The sequence below is a fragment of the Brachyistius frenatus genome, unplaced genomic scaffold (assembly GCF_029030835.1).
Source record: "Brachyistius frenatus isolate BFR_SWC_R1_liver_20210118 unplaced genomic scaffold, ASM2903083v1 Contig_149, whole genome shotgun sequence".
Classification (NCBI taxonomy): Eukaryota; Metazoa; Chordata; class Actinopteri; family Embiotocidae; genus Brachyistius; species Brachyistius frenatus.
Window position 1 is genome coordinate 955,495 of NW_027210748.1, and position 25,423 is coordinate 980,917.

Here is a 25,423-nt window from a genome sequence, read left to right on the forward strand (position 1 = left end):
TTATAGCGTTTTCTTCTTGTTATATTTGCATTTCTTAATTTCAATAGCATCAGATTTCCTTTCCTTTTACGGTCGCTCTGTTTTCCATTGCTGGAATCACTTTAACACACGCAAACCCCTCATTTAAATACAGCGATTTGCACCTAATTTCAATGATGCAATTATTCAGTAAATCATCCGCAAAAAGGGTGCAAAAAAATGTGCAAACTTTTGGAAGGAACTCGCAATTTAGATAGATAGAATTAAACATGTAATTTAATACAATAATAATAATGGGTTTATAATATAATAATATAGTTGACTTCTTCCCTGCTTTCAATGGCTCACTGCTGGAACCAATGGTCAGATGTTTTTTTCTCAATATAATTTGGATGGACGTATTTTGGGAGAATGAAATGTGCAGAAATACCGTTTTGATTAGGGCTCTCTGGCCCCCCCTCTATGAAAGAGCCTCCATTTCCCAGATTGCATTGCTCCATGTGCATCCACCATATTGCCATTGCTTTGAACGCGCTTGGCTGGATCGGTTTGGTCCCCACAACTGAAAATGTGAGTACAGAAACAATAATATTTTATGCGAGCTATTAAGATTTAGCTTTTTATGTCTTGAATCTTTGCATTTCTAGTGGATCCAATTCGAGGTCGGAATTGGTTAAATAAGGTGGAAAAGGCACGCGGTCCACCTCAGGAGACCGGCGGCTCTGCTCTTTATCTGTTGTTTTTTTCCCTCTTGTCACAGCTACTAATTACAATCAAGACTCCCTCGCAATAATTTGGATAGTAGCTCTTTGTGTCATTATCTGTGCCATTTAAACGGAGGTGAGTGAACTGTTCTCCACGCGCGTGCATAGTTTGTTTTCTGTCGGATACTTAAAACGCTCAGTATCGCGAGCTTATTTTGCTAGTAGTGTTAGCGTTGTGTGGAGGATAGCTAGCCCTTGTTGTTCGCCCGTTAGCATTAGCCGAGCCCTGTAGATTCCGCTGAAATCTGTGCGTGGGGTTCGTTTGTGAACCCCAGTTGACTAAGCTCGTACCAATAACATGGACTAAATAAAAATAAAAAGTCAGTGTACTTTCATTGTGCCCTGTGCTCGCTAGAAAATATCTACGAAATCCAACTATCACCAGCTATTAGCGCACAGGGTTTGTTTGTTGACATGGTTTGATGATTGCAGCACAGAGAGGTAGCTAGCAAAATGTGGTGATGTAAACATCCCAGGTGCTATGTCTCTGTTGTTGTTGTTTTTTTTTTTTTATGTCAGCTTGCCTTCAGTATACAGTAAGCGTGTTTAGTCTAGATCATTCCCACTTTCACCTCTTGTCTTTCACATTTAGGGGCAGCAGGGTTTACTATGGAGGCAATCTCCTGTGTGTGTCAGCCACAAGCAAGCCAAACATGTTTTACAGATGCTAGAGGGGTGGGGGGCATTTCAAACAAAAATACTCATTGAAATTATCTCGGAAAACTACCACAGATTGATTATTTATTAGTGGCTGCATCTATTGTGCTTCACTCTAATGTCAACTCAGCTGTGGTAGACTTATGATAGCTTTAACTGCATATGGCTTTTTAACTTCATTTATTTTTTAGGATTTGCAAACAGAAACTTTTTGACGGCTTCAGTCGTCTTTGCATGTTTGTCTTGTTTTGCACCATGGTATCGGATCTAATAAGATAGAGATATAAAATAAGACTTTATTAATCCCAGTGGGGACATTTAGTCGTCACAGCAGCATAGAAACACAGTTAGGAAAAAAGGTGAGCACACAATAATGAAAAAAATAATAATAATATGTATACAATAAAAATAAGATATTAAATTTTTTTTTTTTTAATTAAAGAAAAAATAAGACCAATGAATAAATACACAAAAATGATTAAATACAATTTGGGATGAAAAAAAAAAGCGTCAGGTGCTATGACATACAGTGCTACATTATTTTAGGTTGGTGTTGGAACAGTCTGACACTGTTTGCTCCACAAAAAACCTCCATAGACTCCAACTCAACTACTCTCATGAAATATAAAGTCATTTTCCACAAGTTCTTATGATGTTGTTAGCGAAAGTCCCTCCTTCTTATTAGTTTTCTGGCAGTCCATCTGAAAATAGTCCCGTCATTAATTAGAAAATAAGCCTGAAAAAACATAAAGAAGCTGTATTTTTGGGGGGCGTGTCTCTTTGATTCACAGGTCTGTGGTGCAGTCAGGTTTCCGGTATCGTGGTTAGGATGTAGTGTCATCAGGTTTCCAATCAGATTGTGTCAGGTCCACCGCTTGCTTCCCCCCAGCTCATCAAATGGGATAACCAAGTGAAACAGGATGTTAAGACATTGTGCTGGAGATATCAATTTAAACATGAACTGTCAATTTAAAGTTGATGAGAACACTGAGAATTTGGGACAAGGATGAAACCATTATTGGATGGTTGTGATCTTCGGGCCGTCAGGCAGTACTGCATTAAAAAATACACACAAATCGTTAATTGAAATCATTGTCTGGGACAAAATTCTAATAAACATTACCCGTGAACACAGTTCATCACTCCATCTACAAATGTAGATTAAAACTCAACCATGCACATACAAACATGATCCAGAAACACTCTGGGCCCGAGCTCATTTAAAATGGAGGTGAAGTGGAAAACTGTCCTCTGGTCTGACAAATCAAAATGTGCCATAATGCACAACCCTTAATTCATGCATACAAAGTCACAATTTATTTCACAGCTAAGAAACTGTTAAAACAAACAGATCAACATATAATCGAAAAATGAACCGGCAATTGACTTATATTGTACAGCTCACACTGCTCTCTGCTCCTTTCGCCTGCCTTTTTTCTTTCAGTGTAATGCATGATACAGGGCTTTGGTTGGTAATCGTTGGCTGTGCACTACTTTTTATGATGCGTTGTGAGTTACTTTGGTCTACTGTGTAGTGAAATAAATTTACCGTTGAGATTTCAACAGCGCTACATGCCTGACGCACTATGTAGTGGACTATATAGGGAACACGTGTCCATTTCGAACACAGCAGTTATGCTCAAATGAAGGTTTATCCAAGCCAAAAGAAACATTTTTAAAATATGGCTTATGATTTCAAGACTGCTATGTCACACAATAAGAAATTAACGTGTGATAAAGTCATGAATGGATTTGTTGGTACCCTTCTGTGAAAGAGAAAAATCTACAATTTCTTCTGAAATAATAAATGAAAAAAAAAACCCCATCATTTTGTAATCCATATGCAATAAATAACTGATTTTGATTTTTGATCCAACAGAATGTTTTGAATAATAAGAAATGGACTTGCAATACCTCTAATCGGTACCAATGCTAATTGATACTCTTATCGATACTGATAAAAAAAGATAACATAAAGATGTGACAAGATTCAACAATTTCTTTATTATTACTTTTTGGCTTAGAAATTCTGATGCATAGATCTCGCATCGAGGGTGTCGTCCTCTTTTTGTAGATTTAAAAAAAATTATTTAAAAAAATGCTGAAATGGGTTGCAAAATATACTTGTGCGGCCGTCATTTCACCCGTGCGGCCAAGTATATGTATGGGAAACACTGGTATGCATGTTATTGCGTATTACTGTAAATATGCAAACATGTTTTAAAATAACTAAAACATTTTGATCTGCAATCACCAACTGTAGAAATAGATTATACAAGTAGTTCCGAGCCAGAGATTTGATTAGTCATTTGAACATTTAGAATGTGCTGATCTTAGCATAACAGCACACCACTAGAAATATCAGTCTGCTTCCTCAATTACGGACCTGACCACACCACTGTCATGCCAATAATGATGTTAAAGCACTCCCTCTTGTGTAATTTTGTTTAAGTAAGTCTTGGCTACAGAACGTGCTCTTCATTGTCTTTTCATCAAAGACATATTTAGTGTAGACAAAGCAATTGAGATGACGATGATCTGAAAAGTGACAACTGAAATACGAATTTAAAAAGTTGAAATTTGATTAATTGCAACAGGGCAACTTTACAGAATAGTGTAAACATTAGTTCCACATTCACACATTGTGTAATAAGTAAGTTCATAAATCAATTCAGCGAAAGCTAAAGGTAGAGCAGCTTGTTCAATGCTGTGTAAAATGTAAATATTTTTTTTTGGGGATGATTTGCAAATCATGTACAACAATATGAAATAGAAAATAGAACAAATGTAGAAATTGTAAAATGTTAGTTTTTGTTTTAAATACATGCTAATTTTATGTTTGATGCCAGCAACACATTTAAACAAACCTGGAACAGCAGCATGTTTACCACCGTATTGCGTCACTTCTTCTTTTAACAACACTCTGTAAACATTTGGCAATTGAGATCAGTTGCTGGAGTTTTGAAAGTGAAATGTTATACCATTCTTGCCTATTATAGGCTTTCAGCTGCTGAACACTTCAGGGTATTCTTTGTCGTAATTTTTCTTCATGATGCGTCAAATGTTTTAAATCGGTGAAAGGTTTGGGTCAGTTTAGGACCCGAACTCTCTTATTATAGAGCCATGTGCTGAATGCGGTTTGGCATTGTCTTGTTGAAATGAGTATGGCCTTCCCTGCATTTTATTTATTTTTTGGTCAAACTTGTATATATTGTTCAAAATTAATAGTGCCCTTCCAGATGTGCAAGCTACAAATGCCATCTCTCATGCTGGCTTTTGAAGTGTGCGCTCATAGGAAGCTGGATGATCTCTCTTTTCTGTAGCCTGAAGAACGTGGCGTCTGAGATTTCCAAAAAGAATTGCAAATTTGGATTCGTCAGACCACAGGACAGTTTTCCACTTTGCCACAGTCCAGTTTAAATGAGCTCGAGTCCAGAGAAGGCTACAACGTTTCTGGATCAAGTTTTTACATGGGTTCTTCTTGCATGGTTGAGGTTTAACCTGTATTTGTGGATACATTGACCATCGCCTTTTACGACAAAGGTTTTTGGAAGTGTTCCTGAGCCCATGCAGAGATTTCTGCTGAGGATTCTTTGCTGTCTTTAATGCAGTGCAGCCTGAGGGCCATCCATCATTGGTTTTTGGCCTCGCTCCAGATTCTCTGAATCTTTAAATAATATTATGTATGATTTTTGAAAAATGTTGCTGCCATCAAATTCAAAATTGGCGTATCTTTTTCACGAAACAATAACATTTCTCAGTTTCAGCAATTGATATGTTGTCTCTGTTTTAATATCAATTAAATATTGGTTTACATCTTTTGCAAATCATTGCATTCTGTTTTTATTGGCATCTTACACAAGTCCCAACTTTTTTGGAACGGGACGGGGGTTCTTGTTAATTGCAGCATAGATCGTTCATCCCTTGTGCACACATGTTAAATCTTCCTTTTGGAAGACACTAAACCCCAGTTGCTCAGAAGCTAAGTGCTGCCATCTGTGTGTGAGTGTATATACTGTAAGTAAGAGACAAATAATGAAGTGATTTGTCTGTGAAGACAGAATAGTACAGTTTACTGTTTATTTGCAATCTCAAATTACCACAAGTAGTAGTCATTACATCCTTGATTTCCTCGTTTCCTTTTTGTGTGTTTCAGTGTTGCAGTGATGACTCAGACAGTTCAGACCAACGGGGTTCAACCTCTCAGCAAGACCTGGGAACTAAGTCTGTATGAGCTACAGAGAACTCCACAGGTAACAATCATACCATAACAATTCATTCATATGAATGACTTATTAAAATCAATTTGATTTGTTGTTGTTGTTTTGTATCAGTCACGTTGACATGTCATGCTGACATGTGTTTGTGATATTTCACTTTTAAATCCTTTTATAGGCCCTTATTGTTTGTCAAGACAGAAAAAAGTGAGATTTGTAAATGCAATGTGTCGTAGCAAACCTTAAAACCCACACTATATGGGACATATTATGCATAATTATCCAGTTATGAGGCGCTGTAGCTCCTGCATGCTCCGGACTAGTGCTGCAAATTACAGCTTTTCATTTTTGATAAATCTGTTGATTACTTTCTCAATTAATCAATTAGACCAGCTGTTTGGACCACTGCTCAAAAAGTAACTCTGATGCTGATTTTGATCAAGCAACAAAACTATAACGAAGGTTAGAGCTGCTCTGTGCCAGTTAAAGTGTCTCACAACTTTCTGATCCACCCTATCTCATTGTGTACCACTCCATGGGATTGAAGTGGAGATGTACAGTATTTGTTTGTATACTAACATCTCAGATCTGTTTGACATCGGCACAGGAGGCTATAACAGATGGACTGGAAATAGCAGTGTCGCCCAGGTCCTTGCACAGCGAGCTCATGTGCCCTATCTGTCTGGACATGTTGAAGAACACAATGACGACAAAAGAATGTCTGCACCGCTTCTGCGCTGATTGTATCATCACAGCTTTGAGATCTGGGTGAGTTTTTAAACTTGCAAACATTAGCTAGTTGAGTAGTGTGACTGTCAGAGCGGTAGAACAAGGCTATTTAATTTCAGTAGCAACAGGGCCGGATAGAAAGATCACCTGGAGCTCGAGGGTCTTACAGAATATTTAGTCAATTATTTTCGACAAATAACTCCTACAGTACATATACAATATACATATATCAATACAATGGAATGAGGTAGTTTCGCGCATGCCGTTTCTATCAATTTAATGTTATCAATTTCAGGCAGCAAGATGAACAAAGTGATGCATTTGTCGTTTTTATGAAACCATCAAAACAATTCACCATAGACTTGCGGCGCTCATAACAAGTTAATATACGTATTTGTTAAAAGTGAAAACAATAAAACAATATCCAGACTATCAGTAAGTAGGCCTGTTTGAATTGTCGTAAAACAGATCTTTTGTGGGTCACTTAGTTAAGTCCGTCCGTCACCGCTGCGCGCCAACGTGGAAAATGGCGAGTAAAGAAAGTCACAAGATATGCAAATTCTGTCAGAATGTGATGGAAAACTACCTTAAAGAAAAGGAGATGCAACTACAACAAAGACTGGGAAACTACTTATAACTCAGTGAAGCCATTGGAAAATGATTCTCAGAGAGCTTTTTGCCAAACTTATTTTTTCAATTTCACATGGAGAAGAATACAGTGTAAATCGACTCGGTACGTGTAAGTTTTACAAGAAGCACGTGGCTTCAAAAGAGATGTGCTGATCTACACATGCATTCCTTCTGAAACCCAAAGATAACTGCCAGGCACACAAGATGAATAACTAGTGTTTAGCATTCTTACAGGTCAGCAGACTATGGCAGTAAGCTGGCACCCGTCATTTATGACGAAAAGACACACAGGCACCTTTTTACAGTGGCTACAGATGCATCTGATCACATCACTGCAAAACTTTCTTTTTTCCTCTGTCTGTAACATTGGAGACCAGATTTGGGTTTGAAAGCAAGATCAGGATAGGGTTGAGTCATCCGCTGCCATAATCTTCCAGATTACAAGTTAAAAGAAAATGACCTAAAAGTGGACATGATTTCCGCAAAATATCAAGTGACTTTTCAGCATGGTGTTTCCTCTAGCTGATAGCCTGCAGTCTTATTACATTTTATTTGGGTCAAGCATTCACTGTATCATTAACATTCACCACCGGGATAATTTTTGCTCGTGATCTATAATTATTTCATTAGTGACTTTCAATTGTAAATGATAGAAGCAAATCTATCTCACATTTAATTCAGCTCATTATTTCATGCGCTTTGTCTCACCAACATGTTCCTTCTCACCGCCGTAACGCGGACTTCGATCACTGCCGACAACGTTACCACTTGCAGCATTTTCTTTTGTTTATGAACCCACAGCTATGACCTGTAAACAAACACGAGCTTCACATCCTCCCACTCATCCACAAGCAGCTCCATTTCTGTCGGAAAAATTCCATTTCCGGGTTTTCCTTCCCGTCGTTGGCGCGATTAACCAAAGAACCACTGAACCACATGCTAATTTTGCGTCAAGCTTTATTATATATATATCATTGACCATTTATGGTTGAATGTGGGCGCATTGAAGGCGCTGAACTACTTGCACACATTTCCACATGGGTTGTGATTTAATAAAAGGAGCATTGCATGCAGGTGTTTTATGAATCGGAATATTTTTGTGCGCACGCACACTTTTAGTGTGGATCCTACGTGATATTTTCTAAATGAATAATGTGTAACAATCTTCTGTGATGTGTTGCTGTTGGAGGGAGAGAACGTGATCGTCTGTGAACTATATGAGGTATTGCTATATTCACTCTACAGACAAAACAACAACGGAAAGATTCATTCTTTGGAATTGACACCAGTGCTATTCTACAACAGTTTCCAGACCAAAAGGCAGCAGCAATCAAACATGATCTTTCCAACTTCTACAAGGTTGCACGGAGCTACGATTGAAAAGTTGTATGACTTCTCGGACAATAAAATGCCGGAAGAATTTTGCACGGCCAGTCAAAATTGACTTTCGGCCCTTTCCCTTGTGTACAAATATTTTTCCAGATTCTCTGAATTTTCCTAATGATATTAAGTTGAGGAATGTTATTCTTCATCTTTGCACTATTTGCGGACACATTCTTTAACCGAGTGGTGAAGCCCTTCCCAGAGTCTGCCTCTCTGCGATGCTCTTTTTATACTCCCATCATGTTACTGATCTGTTGTCAGGTAACCTAATTGGTTGTGAGATTCAATTCAATTCAACTTTATTTATATAGCGCCAAATCACAACATAGGTTATTTCATGGCACTTAACACATTAAAGTCCTTACAGCAAGACTTTACAATATTATACAGAAAAACCCAACAATTCAACAATTTCCATATAAGCTTGGAGGGAAAAAAACCTCCTCTTTAAGGGAGAAAAACCTTCAACAGAGGGAAGAAAAACTCCCTCTTAACAGGAAGAAACCTCCGACAGAACCAGGCTCGGGTGGGCGGCCATCTGCCTCGACCGGTTGAGGTGAGAGGAGAGCAGAGAGAGAAAAGGACAGCATAGAGATAGAAGAGGAGAACTGTTGGTGGAGACGACAAGCACAGGGCAGAGACATGCCGCTCCATGATGGGTCATCTGCAAAAGAAAGAAGAGAAACTATGTGAGCGAGGGAACTGAATAGAGACAACAGACAATAAGAAAAAGCTATGAGAGAGAAAAGGATGGTGAGGTATGAGTCAGTTAAAGAGTAGGAGGAAAGAAAAGAAGCTCAGCATGTAACGAGGTCCCCCATCAGCCTCGGCCTATAACAGCATAACTAAGGGTTGGTTCAGGTCTACCTGAGCCAGCCTTAACTATAAGCTTTATCAAAAAGGAAAGTTTTGAGTCTAATCTTAAAGCTAGAGAAGGTTTCTGCCCCTCAAACACAAACTGGGAGCTGGTTCCACAGGAGAGGAGCCTGAAAACTAAAGGCTCTGCCTCCCATTCTACTTCTGTAAACTCTAGGAACCACAAGTAGACCAGCGTACTGAGAGTGAAGTGCTCTGCTAGGATTATATGGTTCTATAAGATCTCTAAGATATGATGGAGCCTGGTCATGTAGGGCTTTGTAAGTCATCAAGAGAATTTTAAATTCTATTCTTGATTTCACAGAAAGCCAGTGAAGAGAAGCTAAAACTGGAGAAATATGATCTCTCTTGCTAAATCCCGTCAGTACTCTTGCTGCAGCATTTTGGATCAGCTGCAAGGTTTTTAATGAGTAATTTGGACATCCTAACAGCAAGGAATTACAATAATCTAGCCTAGAAGTAACAAACGCATGAATAAGTTTTTCTGCGTCACGCTGAGGAAGGATTTTCCTGATTTTATTAATATTACATAGATGAAAGAAGGCAGTTCTGGAGATTTGCTTTATATGGTGGTTAAAGGACAAATCCTCATCAAATAGGACCCCAAGGTTCCTCACAGTTTTGCTGGAGGCCAAGACAACGTCATCTAGAGTAACTAAATGATTACAGAAAGAATTTCTGAGGTGTTTAGGACCAAGTACAATAACTTCCGTTTTGTCTGAATTTAGAAGCAGGAAGTTTTTGATCATCCAGGCCTTTGTCTTTTAGACAGGCTTCACGTTTTACTAACTGATTAGTTTCATCTGGTTTTATAGAAAGATATAGCTGAGTGTGATCTGCATAACTATGGAAGTTGATGCAGTGCTTCCTGATGACATCTCCTAATGGAAGCATGTACAAAGTAAAAAGTATTGGGCCTAACACTGAGCCTTGTGGAACTCCATAACTAACTCTTGTTTGTCTGGAAGACTCATTGTTGACATGGACAAACTGGAATTTATCTGATAAGTAGGATTTGAACCAGTCTAATGCAGTTCCTTTAATCCTCGTAACATCTTCTAATCTCTGTAATAAGATCATATGATCAATCGTATCAAAAGCAGCACTGAGGTCCAGAAGAACAAGTACAGAGACGAGTCCATTATCTGAGGCTAATAAAAGGTCGTTAGTAACTTTCACCAGAGCTGTTTCTGTGCTATGATGAACTCTAAAGCCTGACTGAAAATCTTCAAACAGATCATTCCTTTGTAAATGATCTAAAAGTTGATTTGCAACAACTTTTTCAAGGATTTTAGAAATAAACGTCAGGTTGGAAATTGGTCTGCAGTTTCCTAAAACAGCTGGATCAAGAGTCGACTTTTTAAGTAAAGGTTTAATTACAGCCACTTTAAAAGCCTGCGGTACATAGACGTTACGAGGATTAGATAGGTTGATCTGATCTAATATGGAAGTATTAATTAAAGGGAAGACTTCCTTTAAAAGTTTAGTTGGTATGGGATCTAACAGACAGCTAGAGGATCCAGATGAAGAAATAATTCTAGTTAACTCAGAGAGATGTTCCAGCAGTTTATTTGTTTATTTTAGCTTTCCACAACTTTTTCAGTCTGTCCCAACTTTTGTGGAGACATGTTGCTGGTATCAAATTCAGAATGAGCACATTTCCCCCCCAAAAAACAATAACATTTCTCAGTTTCAACATTTGATATGTTGTCTTTGGTCTATTTTCAATTGAATATGGGTTTACATGATTTACAAATCATTGCATTGTGTTTTTATTTACATTTTACACAACATCCAAACCTTTTTGGAAACAGGGTTGTAAATACAATTGAATTGAAAAACCCTCAAAAAGGGTGTCAAATAACACCCCAAGAAAATGTTTGTGTAGATCAGCAGTACATTGTTTCATCTGTGCATTTTCGGCTTTGACTTGAGGTGCTTGAAGTTTGGTGTTTGACACAAATTTCTTTTGAAGTGTCTTGCACGAATAAAAGTAGTTCATATTGATGCGATTGCAATGCTTGTTGAGCTTATTATGCCATTTTAATGTCTGTTTCTCCTTTCTTTCCGTCCAGTAACAAAGAGTGTCCTACCTGTCGTAAGAAGCTGGTGTCCAAGAGGTCGCTGCGTCCAGACCCAAACTTTGACGCGCTCATTAGTAAGTAACCACAAGACATTATGGTGGCACGGTGGTGCAGTGGTTAGCACTGTCACCTCACAGCAAAAAAGGTTCCGGGTTCGAATCCGGTCCTGGGCCTTTCTGTGCGGAGTTTGCATGTTCTCCCTGTGGAGAAGGGAGGTTTAATTACAGCCACTTTAAAAGCCCCTTTGCGTGGGTTCTCTCCGGGTTCTCCGGCTTCCTCCCATCATCCAAAAACATGCACCTCAGGTCAGGTTACCTGGTGCCGCGCTAGTGGCAGCCTACTGCAGCATCTCCCCCCTGAGAGCCCCCCTGCTGTAGTGAAGAAATTTCCCCTCGGGGATTAATAAAGTGTATAAAATCAAAAAAATCAAATCAAATGAACTGCCAAAACCTAACAAACAAAACGCGTTTTACAAGTACCCCTATGATTTACCATAAATAATCAGTGTCTTTTGCAAATACAAAACACCATTAACAAGCTGATGCATTTTCTTTTGTAAATGCAAAACATACCTATTAAACAAATACATTAATACATCATCATGCTTCGGGGATTATTGACTGCATTTGATTGGCAGTTGTAACTGAGAAACTGAATCACTTGAAACTACAGTGACAAGGTAAATATACCGTATGTAATACAGTCCCTCCAGGAGTTTTTTTTTGCAATGTTGCGATCAAAAATGCTTGATTTTACAGCCGGTTTTCTCAAAAATGTTGATGTAATTTGTGGAGTTTAAAGTGAGTTTTTTTTGTGTAAAATTGCAGGTATTAGACAAAATTGCTGATTTGAGAAAGAAAATTATTACTTAAAAAAAATATTTAAGCACTAAAATAAAGGAATAAATATGTAATCACTTCCCGTGATAATAATCATGCTGCACATCACAGAAATATTTGAGTTCTAAGCTTTTTTAAATTATTTATTTATTGAACTTTGGAGCTAAAATCTACAAAAAGCTGCGTATGTTTCCAGAACAGACAGTCTGTGACTGTCATATAGAAACAACAACTACATCAGCTGTCAAAATAAGAGCTTTAGATGCCGTTTAATTCATTTTCATTCAACACATAGACCTGCTGGATGCTCACAAACAAAGTGATGTCTCTCACAACTTGAAGTGTGTATAGATTTTCTGTAGCATACAGTAATATGTAATCACTTTCATTGATAACAAGCATTTCATTTAGAAAATTGTATTGCAAAGGCCACATTTTCCACAAACCCTGCCACTTGCGGTTTTTCGGTTTGTTCCAGTTTCCTCCAGTGCTCAGAGTTTGTTTTGGTGATGAGAGGAGGAGAACCGTGCTGATTATTTGTGTTAATAATGCGAGTTTTGTTTGAAAATACTTACTTTATGCCCTAATTCTTTAGGCACAGCTTCTGCTGACGACATTTTTTGCAGAAAAATCGAGGGAATTAAAAAAAAATGTCACGCTCTCGTAAATATTGCGTTGCGATCGCAATTTCCTGGAGGGGCTGTTAATATGATCAGTGCTCCTAAGGCGTTCAAAGCAAGACTGTCATTTTACAATCAGCAAGTGGAAAAACCAAAGGTTTCTGCACTTCACTTTAGTCTCAAAGATGTTGGAAAGCCATTCAGGGGCAGCTGATGTTTGATCCGCCCTCAGCACTGACTGATTCACCGTATACTGACTTAAAACGCATATTGGCACCAAGGCTGCCGTAGCGCAACACTCCAAAAAAGACAATACTAAGACTTGGAAATCTCACCATTCAGATGTAATGGACACACAGTTGTCTAGTGCCCAAATCTTATCTCCAGAAAAAACAAATGCTATCTTGTACAGAAAATACAGCAACAGTTTTTTTCCTGTTCATTCCGCTGAAGCCAGGTGTGTCCAAACCTTTTTCAGAGCGTGCCAGATTTGATAATGTGAAAATGCCCAAAGGACCAACGGTCCCTCCTGACACTTTTTGAACCATAAAAGTTACATACAAATGCACTGTTCTATAAAACATGTAGTTGCAATGATACCACAATTCTCATTTCCTCAAATGAACATGTAACCAAATGTGTAAACCATTCAGGCGTGACAAATCAACAACAAAAAAACTATTCTGCCTTTCTTTCACAATCTCAGATAACATGAAGAACAAGCTGCTTCCATAAAGCTGATGAATATCTTCACCTCAGGTTCATTTTAAATAGGTAATGAAATGTCTGTTAACATTTAAGTTCAAAACATATGAAACTTGCTCTGGTCTTTCACACAAGATCATTCAGAAAGTCATCTTTTGTTTGACAGTGCTGGCGTCCATAAATAATACATGTTAAGGCGGAAGCTGCGGGCCGTATAAAATCTGATCTTGGGCCGTGATTGGGCCCCTGGGCCAGACTTTGGACTTATCTGGCCTAGGCGCTGCATAAAAACACTTCTTTGTGGGGTTTTATGATTGAGTTTTTCCACAGTAGCAAAAAAAATGCTGTATCCATCCCATTTCAGGTAAGATTTATCCCAGCCGTGATGAGTATGAAGCCCACCAAGAGAGAGTTTTGGCCCGCATCAGCAAACACAACAACCAGCAAGCCCTGTCCCACAGCATAGAAGAGGGGCTAAAGATACAGGCCATGACCAGGTAAACACACACGCACACACACACACACACACGCGCGCAAGTATCACTGCTTGAATACACTGGATTTGCATGTGTTTTGTCAGACTGCAGCGTGGTAAGCGACACACGGTGGAAAACGGCAGCGGAGCGGAGGACAACGGCGACTCCTCCCACTGTAGCAACGCTTCCGTCCACAGCAACCAGGTGTGTCATGATGACATATTTTTTTCCCCCCTTTAGAATCGGTGGACTGGTGTGACCTTTTGAAATGTGGTGGTGTGATGATCACAATCAGGACCAGACATTTTAAGATTTTCCAGGTGGGGCGTTGCCTTTCATACAAATACATATTATATGTTTTAATGTTGTTCCCCAGGAGGCAGGTCCGAGCATCAAGCGCACAAAGACGAGTGACGACAGTGGTTTGGACATGGATAACGCTGCTGAGAATGGAGGCGGGGACTCCGTAATTGACGGGGGGGCCAGCGAAATAGAGTTGGTGTTTCGGCCACATCCCACCCTGATGGAGAAGGACGATGGTCACAATAGGTAGGCGGCACAGTCGGCACGGTATCCAAGCATAGCTCTCTTCACTGTATTGTAACAATGGGTGTTAAATTACAACACCGGGGGGCCGCATTTACGATGAGCTCAAATATAGGGTACGAAATTGCATATTTATTCCCAAAGTTTTCACATTTGTATTGATTTACTAAGACCAGTCGGGTAATTGATATTGGGTGCAACTAGCTTTATTTAAATGAGGATGTCTGTGTGTTTTAAAGGGATTCCAGCCATGAAAATAACAGAAAGACCGTAAAATGAAAAGGAAATTTGATTGCGTTGGATCCGTGGTACGAGTGGAGGGGCCCAATGTGCACATTGTTTAGCTATAGCCAATAAAATAGAAATATAAGAAGAAGAAACGCTATATGGGAGATGATCAGCGAGAAAGTTGATGCTGTGGGGAAAAACAAAAAGATCAATAGATTAAAATTAGGAGAAGATGGCAAAATATTAGTTGGAAAAATACAACTTTGGCTTATAATAAAACGGGTGGATGAGATGCTTCTAACAAACACTGCGCAGCAGGTCCAGCTCTTTCTGTGATGAGCAAGTGACTTGGTTTTAATTCAGTGTAGCCTTCCTGTAAAATTGGGGTCACCGCATTCAGGACTTGCGACAACACACCTGTGATATCCCAGCAGTGACACTTACAGTGCGCAGGAATGACCCAGAGGCAAAATAAGATGACTGTGGAGTAAGTTTTGGCATTGCTGATATTACGTGGCTCCTCCTGTTGTTGGCTGTAAATCACCAGTCAGTTCATTCAATAACTCAAAAATAGCATTTCTTGACAGACGATATGTCTGAATAATTTATTGTGCCTCTGACATCTCGGAAATGTTTTATACGTTTCAAGTAAAAACGCTCGATATTACATTCAGGCAAACACCTTGTGTTAAATTGCAGATTTGAAAGACGCGGTCCTCACTGCACATCGCTATTAGATCAGTTTGGACATTTTTTATTTTTATTGGTGCTGTTAAGTTTGCCTGCGCTTTTACACGCGTATACCGTTAGTAATTCAAGACCCTAAATACTAGTTCTACGTTCATATTTTTCATTTCTTCCGCCTAACTTTTCCTGAATATATTTTTTAAATAGAAATTGCAAACCAGACTGAATATTTGTCAAAACTTTGACCACAGAGCTGAGAAAATACAGTACTGCCTCCACATCCGGTTCCTGTGCATTTTTCAATCTGCTCATTTCCGACTGGTGTCGTTGCAGTGTGGAGTTTGTCCCGCGCTACATTAAGACATCCGGTAATGCTACGGTGGATCACCTGTCTAAATACTTGGCTGTCCGCCTGGCTCTGGAGGAACTAAGAAGAAATGCAGAGGCCAGTCCTGTGAATGTGGAAGCAGCTTCAGAGAAACAATACACAATCTACATACCTACTGCTGGAAACCAGTTCACTGTGAGTACATGCATACGAAGAGACATGCACATCCCTCATCCTACATTTGCTGCAGATTTTCAGACTTTAACAGAAAGCACCATTTTTTGCTGCGTACTCTGCAGTATGTCCACACAGCCTACCATATTTATATAAAATATTTCATGACAATGAAACCAAGAGCTTACTAACTTTATATATTTTAGAGTTAGTAAATTATATCTATTGTCATTTTATTAAACAGTTTAAGCACTGATTTTTGCCAGTTTTCAGTGAAAATTAAGGAACTCAATTTTCTAGTTAAAAAAAAGAAATCTGTGAGAAACTGTGCAAGTATGCTAGCAATAGTAACAGCAGGTTAGCAGTGTTTTGGTTAGTTGCACTGTGTTTCATTTGACCACTTCTACTCCAGGATAAAATGCATGTTCTGAATATGAAGAAAGTCGAGGTGAAATTAGGCATCAAGATTCTCATTAACATGCAATGTGCAATTCTTGAAATAATGAGTGTTTTTTGAAGAATGTTAACCATTTCTGAAAATAATCCAGTATTGGGTTATTTACAATTTGTCATGAGGTGGTGTTTACCAGGACCCAAATGCAAGCTCACAGACTTAGGTATCAGTTCCAAAATACAGTCTTTATTGCAATAAACCAAAACAAACCAAAAGGTGGCACCTATCGTGTCCACTTGCTTCCAGCCGGGGGGGCAACTCGACCGACAGATCCAGGGAGACATGGCTGGCAGGGCAGCCGGCAGACCAGCGGAAGGAACGGCGTCAATAATCCTCCGAGTCGGGAGGGCAACTCCACCGACTGGTGACTTTGACAGGGAGCTCTGCAGGAACAGGACAGATGGGTGACTAACAAAATGAACCGACAACCAGAGGAGTGCAGGGGCAGGGTACATATAGTCTGGGGAGGTGATCAGGGAGATCAGGGGTGAGTGGCTGCATCTGCTGGGACTGGTGAGGGGCGTGGCCACAGACCTCTGCGCCGGAGGATGGAGCCGGAGGCGGGACGTCGGCCGCGCCAGAGACCGGACCAGGAGGAGGGGCATCGACCCACCCAGAGGCAGCAGGAGCTGGAGTAGGGGCGTCGACCGCGCCGGAGGACGGAGCTGGAGACAGGACGTCGACGACCCGTCCAGCGACAGGAAACGGAGGAGCAGCGTTACTGCCGCGTAGGCCACGCTGCAGGCCCTTGCGGGCCAACGCCCGGGCCCGGATGGCATCTGGATCATTGGCCGCAGCTGGAGGCAGGGCCTGCATGATCCTGTGGACCAACTCCTCGTCCCAAATGGTGTCTGGATCGCTCGCCGGCGCTGCGGGGGTAGAGAGTCCGTAGTGGCGACTGACTGGGCTGTAGGCTCGCTCGTGGCAACTGACGGGGCTGTAGGCTCGCGGCGACTGACGGCTACACGTCCAGAGACCAAGGGTGTAGCAGGGCCGGATGGCCAGTGACCCTGGCATCGCCGCCTCCTTCTGGGGGGTCCCAGAAGGCCAGGCGGGTTCCCTCGAACCCAGTCCTGGGTTCAGTGGAAACAGGATCATTCCGGCGGGCCTGACTGGCAAAATATTGAAACAAAGTCATGTACCTTGGACTCGAGTCTGTAGCCGCTGGGTCCTTCCTTGGTCGGTTCATTCTGTCAAGAGGTGGAGTTTATCAGGACCCAAATGCAAGCTCACAGACTTAGGTATCAGTTCCAAAATACAGTCTTTATTGCAATAAACCAAAACAAACAAACCAAAAGGTGGCACCTATCGTGTCCACTTGCTTCCAGTCGGGAGGGCAACTCGACCGACTGGTGACTTTGACAGGGAGCTCCGCAGGAGGAACAGAAGCCGGAGGAACGGGAACAGGAACAGGACGTACGGAGAACAGACGGAGGACGGACGGGTGACTAACAAAATGAACCGACAACCAGAGGAGTGCAGGGGCAGGGTACACATAGTCCGGGGAGATGATCAGGGAGATGCAGCACACCTGCAGGTGGTGATCAGGGGTGAGTGGCTGCATCTGCTGGGACTGGTGAGGGGCGTGGCCACAGACAAGCAGACAGGGGACTGAGGGGACACAGGAGGAGAGGTGATCAGGGGCAAAACAGAGGAAAAACCCAGACTCCTGACACAATTATTATTATTATTATTGTTTTTAATAGTTACAATGACACTTGAAAGAATGAAAACCGATTGGGAATTCGTTTGATCAGACACTTTAATATAGGAAATGAGATGAAAACAGTTCGGGGTCTCCTTTGTCATATTTTTCCTTTCCTAATGCACCAAATGTTTTAATGGGTGACGGGCCTGGACGGCAGGCGGGCCAATTAAGCACCTGGACTCTTTTGTTATGGAGCCATGCTACTGTAAGGTGTGCAGAATGCAGTGAGGCATTTTTGCGCTGAAATAAGCAAAGTCTTCCCAGGAAAAAAAAATAAAAAACATTGTCTGGATGACAGCATGTGTTTCTCCAAAACCAGTATATATCTTTCAGCATTGATGGTGCCTTTCCGCAGGTGCTAGCTACCCATGCCATGTGCACTAATGCACCCACATATCAACTGTGCACTTATAGCAAGCTGGATGGTCCCTCTCCTTTTTAGCCGGGAGAACATGGTGTCCATAATTTCCCACCCAAAAAAAGTCAGATTTTGATTTGTCCTACCACAGGACAGTTTTATCATTTTGCTGCTTCTCCCTTCAGAAAGAAATGCTTTCACGAGTGGAACGTCAGGTGTTGATGGTCATTAATGGGAAGCGACACACTGCTGGATCAGAGTAGCACGTTTTAACTGTTGAACTCTATTGCAGGTTCTAAACGGCTCCTTCTCCCTGGAGCTGGTCAGCGAAAAGTACTGGAAGGTCAACAAACCCATGGAGCTCTACTTTGCTCCTACTAAAGAACACAAGTAGACGCATAAAAACACACGCACGCACACACACACACACACACACACACACACACACACACACACACACACACACACACACACACACACACACACACACACACACACGTACGCACGCGCACACGCACACATTTACCAGTAGGAAGTAAACAGATGGACTTGGCTACACCCTGCGCACAAAGAAACAAGAGAAGAGGAAGTCTGTGTGCAGGAGAAGGGGGGTTGTTTAAACCCTCTAAAGGACTCGTGTAAAAAGAAAAACCTTGTTTTATATTCTCTGTATCTTTCTCTGTGTCTCTTTCTATGTTTTTCTCAGTAGAAGGTAGCAGATCAATAGAGCAGCCAACAACTGCAACTGTAGATTCTCTCCAAAAACCGGGGTCCATCTGTCTGACTTAGCTCTTTTCCAGGTTAAAAAAAAAATGTGTTGGTCTGTATTTGTCTTCAGCAGAGGCCCCTTTACAATATGAGCTTTTGGTCTGTCCCAAACTGTTGAAGAGACATATTTAAATGTTTGGTTGTCTGAAACAATGGTTCTAAATCGTACCGAGTGACAAGTCTTTTTTTGCTTTAGAGACGTAGACCGGCTGCGTCCAAATTGTCTGAAATTTAGGTGGAGCATATTGTTGAAATGCAAAATTCTGCTAAAACCCATGTCTACAAAATAACACAAAATAATACAAGATGTTTAAGAAAACTCTGGCAGACACAGCGGTGAAATGTTCTTGGACTTATCCACATCCAGATGTAAACAAATTTGTTAGTCTACCAAAAGAAAAAATAACAACTTTCTCTGAAATAACTTGAAATTTACAAAGGTAATCGCCATCCAATCATTGTTCGGTCCATACTAAATACAAAGCCTGACTTTGCTTTTGATTTTTGATTCAACAGAACATTTTTAAAGACAAAACAAGTACAAATGGCACTGAAAAAAGGGATTGTGCATAAACTATTTAGCCTAATATTTAGTACTTTGTACTGGTATCTGGAACTGTAGTCACAAGAACATCAATCTGTCAACGCCTTGAACTTTAATGTACTTCTCTATGATTTTCTTTCTGGTCTCCTCGGGCAACTCTGTCCTTTTTTTTTACCTGGTCAATGTTCAGCGTGGTGCACACAATGACACCAAACAGCAGTGTAACTACTTCTTTCCATTAAAGTAGGCCAAATGACAAAGAATGATCAGCCTTTTTTTTTTTTAAAGTGGAGGAGAAACATTTGTCTGAACCTCATTTACATTAAGACGGATGTCAAGAGCGCCAGAAAGTTGTTGCTATAAACAATTGTACATTTAAACTTTTTTTTTTTTTTTTTTTTTTAATTCAGTTTATGAAAAGGTTTACACTATCGCTCTGCAAGACAGAAAAACAGCCAGTTTATTCTTATTGAGGTTTTTATACATGCCATTAATATTCTGATTCAGCTTTTAAACTGTTTTTTAATCAGAATATTAGGCTCTGTGTCAACATGGCTGCTAATCACCATATTAAAAACGTGGGATGCTAATTGAAATATCACTATAGTCTAATTATCGCTTAATTTGTTTGGGGGGCACTAATACATTCGTCCAGCCCGTCTTTGTTGAAAAAGCAAATCTACCTTCTTTTTTTTTTACATATATTTTTACGCTTTCTTTGCTTGACTCCATGCCATACAAAAGGCTTAGGTGTATGTTGTGGCCACACAAGAAAAGAAAGGCCATAATTTTTATTGTACGGACTAAATATGTAGCATTGAAATATTTTGCTTTTAGAACAATCTATTTAAAATTTCCATGTATGTAGTTTGAATTTCTGTCTTTGAAATGTTCAGGACATTTGAAGTTGGGCTACTTTAGTTGCTCATATGCACGTGTCTTTCTTGGATCACATGACTGGAATCAGACGGATTCAGTCTCCACTGATTGTCCTTGGTAGCCTTAAAGTGTAGTTTAACCTACATTTTGGTGTCAGAATTTGACCTTTTTAATTGAAGCAACTTTAGTTAAGAATCAATTCAACTTATCAGATCTTAAAAATTAACTTATGAATAACTTGCATAATGTTGTTGAATATTGGGCTTTGAAAACCTTTAAGTTTTTGTTGAAGTTGGAAAATTCCTAAAATAGATCAAATCACATATATTCATATATATTGAGTAATCAATGATGGTTAGATTTCACAGTTGGCATTGAGCTGCCTATGAAATTCAAAGTCTGCCTCTTTAAAATAAACAATTCTTTCATAATTTTTTGTCTAAATTGACACGGATTTCAACCAAGATTTTATTGGACCATGCTCTGCACAGTTGTAACATAGGCTTTTTTTTTGTGGTTTTTTTTTGGGAGGGGGGGGGGGCTAAAGAAGTACCTGTTAACACTATGTTGAATTCTACAAGGTGCATTCACACCGAGGACATAGAATCGACCGGCAGCGGGCAGTGTGTGCACATGTCCGATTGCTTGTACAGTAAATAGTACTGTGAAGTTACAAGATTGAAAGAATACACTTTTTTTTTTTTTTTTTTTTTCCATGTGTCTGTAATATTTCAAAGAAGAGTCTGCATATTGTATTTTGGGGAGGGGGGGGCAGCAGAATAACCTGTCATTTTGAATCCCTGACTTCTGACGGAGAATCTCGTAGCTCTTTTCGTGAATGGTTGCCTGTAGAAACAAACTGTCTAACATGTGTCGCTGCTCTTAATGGCTCATTCTTTTGTAAATGTCTTTTGTAATATGGTCAGGAAGCAGTGTGTGGAATTGGAGGAAAGGGTTGAGTGGGGAGGGTATTTTTTTCAGCGCTGTAGACAGTTTGACCATTAACAGTATTCAATAATCACGTCTGTTTTAAAAATAATAGTTTGTGGAAACATGATATTTGTCTAACATCACAGACAGAAAGCAAACGGTTTGGAATTTTTTCACAAGAATAGAACCATGAGAATTTGTGAAAATTACAGTTTTGAGAGCGAGAATGAGTGAATGTGAAGCCAAAATATGTCTAATCATAAATGTTCCAACCTTTTTAATCACCTTATGTTCTTCTGCAGCATATCTATAAACATCAACCATCACGGCGACATTTCCTGTTGTTTCAAACATGATGCTTACTCACCTTTCTGAACGCACCAGTTTGAAAGGATAAACATGCATTTTTGTTGTTTTGGCTGCTGCTAATGGCCACTAGGGAGCGTGGATGCTTATCATGAATAAATCAATTGATGAGTGTAGTAGTGCATCAGCATATGAGGCTCAATCAGGTGAATCTGGGAACCTTTCTGTCATCCATCACATTTGATATTTTGCAGTGCATTTCTGATGTAAAGCATTTATTTGATCTTATAGTCATAAAACCTGTTGCAATGATAAACTACTGTAGGAGGTGCCTGAATGATCAGAGCACAATCTTGTCACATTCCTAGATTAATATTCACTACAATAAAAACAGAAGTTCATGGGAAGTCAACATCATAATCTTAAAAAAGAGATGCGAGATAGAAGTCTAAATAATGAGAAAAAAAAGCGACATTAGATTTTTACTGACAGAATCGTGTTTCAATAGACTTTTAGTTTGTTTTGCAATTCAACAGTATCCAGTTTACAACCACTAAATCAGTGGACACATTTGTCACTAAATTTTCATCTTGAAAGTGATAAAATATTTTTTGGTCATATTTATCCAAAAATTTGTTAAAGTAATCAGAATCTCTTAAAGTTTTAAATTATTGGTGGAAAAAAATAAATATCTCAACTTGGGCTCCAGTAAACACACATTTTTTACTTTTAATTTTACGGCAATAATAACAGCCATTTTTCTCAGCTTTCAATTTGACCTCGTTCTCATCAGCAGTTTATTAAAGAAAAAAACATTCTTTTTTTGCCAATGAGTTTCAGTTGTTATGAAGATGACTCTGTTCGTTCGAGTGCACCAATGTATGACGTAGACTTTTGAGTTATGAATATTTTATCTGAGAATTGTTTGGTCAAGAGTGAACTTACTATGGCTTAATGATGTTGAGTTTTTGTTCTGCCTGTTAATGTGCCAACTCAGCGTGTCCAGTTGTGTCTGAGCAGCGGACTCGTGTAACCCAAGGGATGAAAAGTGTTCTTGTTCTTTGCTGTCGCAACGAGAAAGTGACACGTTTCGGTGGATCGGAGTTGTAAGTCTCAGCATCACTCTTTGTCATTTGGTACCCATCTGATTAGCTTTGTGTGTGTGGAACCTATATACTGCATTTTTTTGTTTGTTTTGTTTGGACAATAAACCTGAATCCGTGTTCGACATGGAACACAAGGGCGTTGCTGATTTTTGCCTGGTTGATCAATCTTGGGTCGGGTTAATGGACAGTTAATTATTCTCGCACTCTGACCTTGAATTTATAATATGATGTGCAGAGAAATTGTTGGGTTGGGATAAAAAAAATAAAAATAAAAAAAATAAACACTTCAGGCTGATAGGCTGCAGCAGTCGCAGGCTGGAGCCACTTCTGTTAGCTAAGAACCAGAAACCGAGGCCACAGTGGTTCTGGCCCACCAGAACTTGACAATGGCTCGGCGATTTATAACAGCCACCTGGGAGAGGAACTGGCTGGTATTCATCTCCTGGCGAGGCCTTCGCACAACATACCAACATAGACTAGCTCTACAGACGTGGAATGTGACCTTTCTAATGAAGAAGGAGCTTGAGTTTGTGTCAGAGGAGGAAGTGTGGTTACCAACTGGATCGGGTAGGACTCCCCCTCCATGCACAGCACTAGTTTTGGAACCAAACCCCTGGAGAGAGCCTGGACTAAATCAAAATGGACCAAACACAACATATCAAACTTTGAAATGGAGAAATGTTTATCATTTTATGAAAAAGATCTGCTCATTTTGAATTTGATACCAGCAACATGTCTCAGAAAAGTTGGGACGGGGGCAACTAAAGACTGAAAAAGTTGGGTAATGCTTAAAAAAAACACCTGGTGGAAGATCTCATGACTAATTAGGTTAATTGGCAGCAGATATTATTGTGTATAAAAAGAGCATTTCAGAGAGGCAGTCTCAGCAGTGAAGATGGGGACAGGTTCACCTCTCTGAAACACTGGGCAAAGAGTGCAAAAAATTTAAGAATAATGTTCCTCCACACAAACTTCAAAGAATTAGGGGAGTTCATCATCTACAGTACCTAAAATCATTAAAAGAAAAGATTCTGGACAAATCTCTGTCTGCAAATGGACAAGGCCCAAAAATCATTCAAACCCCTTATTTTGATGCCAGATTTAGCCTTTTTAATTCAATATGACTCACAGATTGTCTGTTTTGTAAAGCTAGGGTCACTTTTATGATTCTTCTGTAACTTTTAGCCTATAGTTCTCTAATTTTAAAATATAAATAAAAGTAATATATCTAAAATATTTATGTAACGTGCAGAATGCTTATACTGCTGAACACAATGGACAGGTTCCCTCACCCACCCGCTGCTGGAGGTTCTGTGGCGAAAGACACACGGTATGTCTTGGTACCCATTTTGGGGAAACCGAAGTTTTGGGAAGCCCAACACTTCCCTTAAGCTTTCCCGGAAGTCCTGACTTCTCTATTCTTTCGAAACTTTCAGTAATATCTCTTAAAAGGACGGAGGGAATTTCTTCCTCACCTTCCACTCTTTTTAACTTTCCTTTTCACCAACGAGATGCTGCGTGACGTCTTAATCCTTAATTTAGCTCGCTTCAAATTCTCCTTCAGTTTCCTTCACAATCACCTCCCACAAGCTGCAGTTGTGGTCACTAATGTCACGACGTATATGCTCTATAATTGTGGCGAGGTGCTGTGGTCACATCAGCTGTGGTGAAACACATCCTGATATCCTGAAAGGACTCTTTTACTAGGTTACCTATCTCTCCTGGTACCCCAACCCTACAACCCGATGCGTTCAAATTCACTCCACTTTACACTTCCTCTTGGTTGAACAGGCGAGTATTCATCCCAGAGAGATGTACATCCCATGAAACGTCGTTACACTCTGCACGAAGCGCTGCGAGTCCCTGGTTTGGGTCCCTGGAGTCATTCATGCCATTTATTTTCCACCAGCCACGAAGCACTTTTTTTATTTTTTTTATTATTTTTTTTAATCAAATTGCAGAGTCACACACACTGTACCACAAACATGGTTCAGATATCTCCAGGTTCTGGACAATCTCCTCTACACAATAATAAAAAGATATCTCTACTGACAATATTTTATGGTGAAATTCAATTTCATAAGAGAATTTTTTTTTTTTTTTTCCTTGATAGAAAGGCTAATATATAAAAAAAATGAAGTATTATCAAATTAAATGATGAAAGATCTGGACAGCCTAGACTGTCCTGAAAAAACCCAACATGTAGCATGAATGGTTTGCCCCAACAAGGAGCAGTATCAAGAAGTCAAAGACATTCCTGATAAGGCTATGTAGCACTGGAATTGCAGCTTCTTCTTTTTTTTTGCACTGAAGTGTCAATCATTATCTTATTTCTCTACTGGTCACCTGCCAGTGTTTGGGCTACCATACTAAAGATAATCTCCTCTTCATTCAGACCAAATACTTTTCTTGTAAGTTCTTATAAGTAATAAGTATCGCCCAGCCCAA

General features: G+C 39.8%; 1 protein-coding gene across 3 annotated transcripts; it reads left to right on the forward strand.

Moving 5' to 3' along the window:
• The first annotated feature begins 484 nt into the window (after nucleotides 1–484).
• On the forward strand, nucleotides 485–23,109 carry rnf2 (ring finger protein 2). 3 transcript variants are annotated; one of them, XM_069715850.1, is made up of 9 exons: nucleotides 485–549; nucleotides 5,557–5,653; nucleotides 6,225–6,385; nucleotides 11,311–11,393; nucleotides 13,848–13,980; nucleotides 14,064–14,163; nucleotides 14,336–14,508; nucleotides 15,754–15,943; nucleotides 18,735–23,109. In XM_069715850.1, the coding sequence occupies exons 2-9, from the start codon at nucleotides 5,567–5,569 to the stop codon at nucleotides 18,834–18,836; spliced, it is 1,029 nt and encodes a 342-aa protein (XP_069571951.1). In that variant the 5' UTR covers nucleotides 485–549; nucleotides 5,557–5,566; the 3' UTR covers nucleotides 18,837–23,109. The 3 variants fall into 3 exon arrangements, with proteins under 3 accessions (XP_069571951.1, XP_069571949.1, XP_069571950.1); XM_069715848.1 differs by lacking the exon at nucleotides 18,735–23,109 and having other exon boundaries at nucleotides 15,754–16,385; XM_069715849.1 differs by lacking the exons at nucleotides 485–549; nucleotides 18,735–23,109 and adding an exon at nucleotides 585–819 and having other exon boundaries at nucleotides 15,754–16,385.
• The last annotated feature ends 2,314 nt before the right edge of the window (nucleotides 23,110–25,423 follow it).

Coding starts and splice junctions, on each gene's coding strand:
- rnf2 (XM_069715848.1), top strand. CDS start 5,567: ATGACTCAGACAGTTCAGACCAACGGGGTTCAACCTCTCAGCAAGACC. Junction 6,386..11,310: donor ATCACAGCTTTGAGATCTGG/GTGAGTTTTTAA, acceptor CTTTCCGTCCAG/TAACAAAGAGTGTCCTACCT. Junction 14,509..15,753: donor AAGGACGATGGTCACAATAG/GTAGGCGGCACA, acceptor GTGTCGTTGCAG/TGTGGAGTTTGTCCCGCGCT.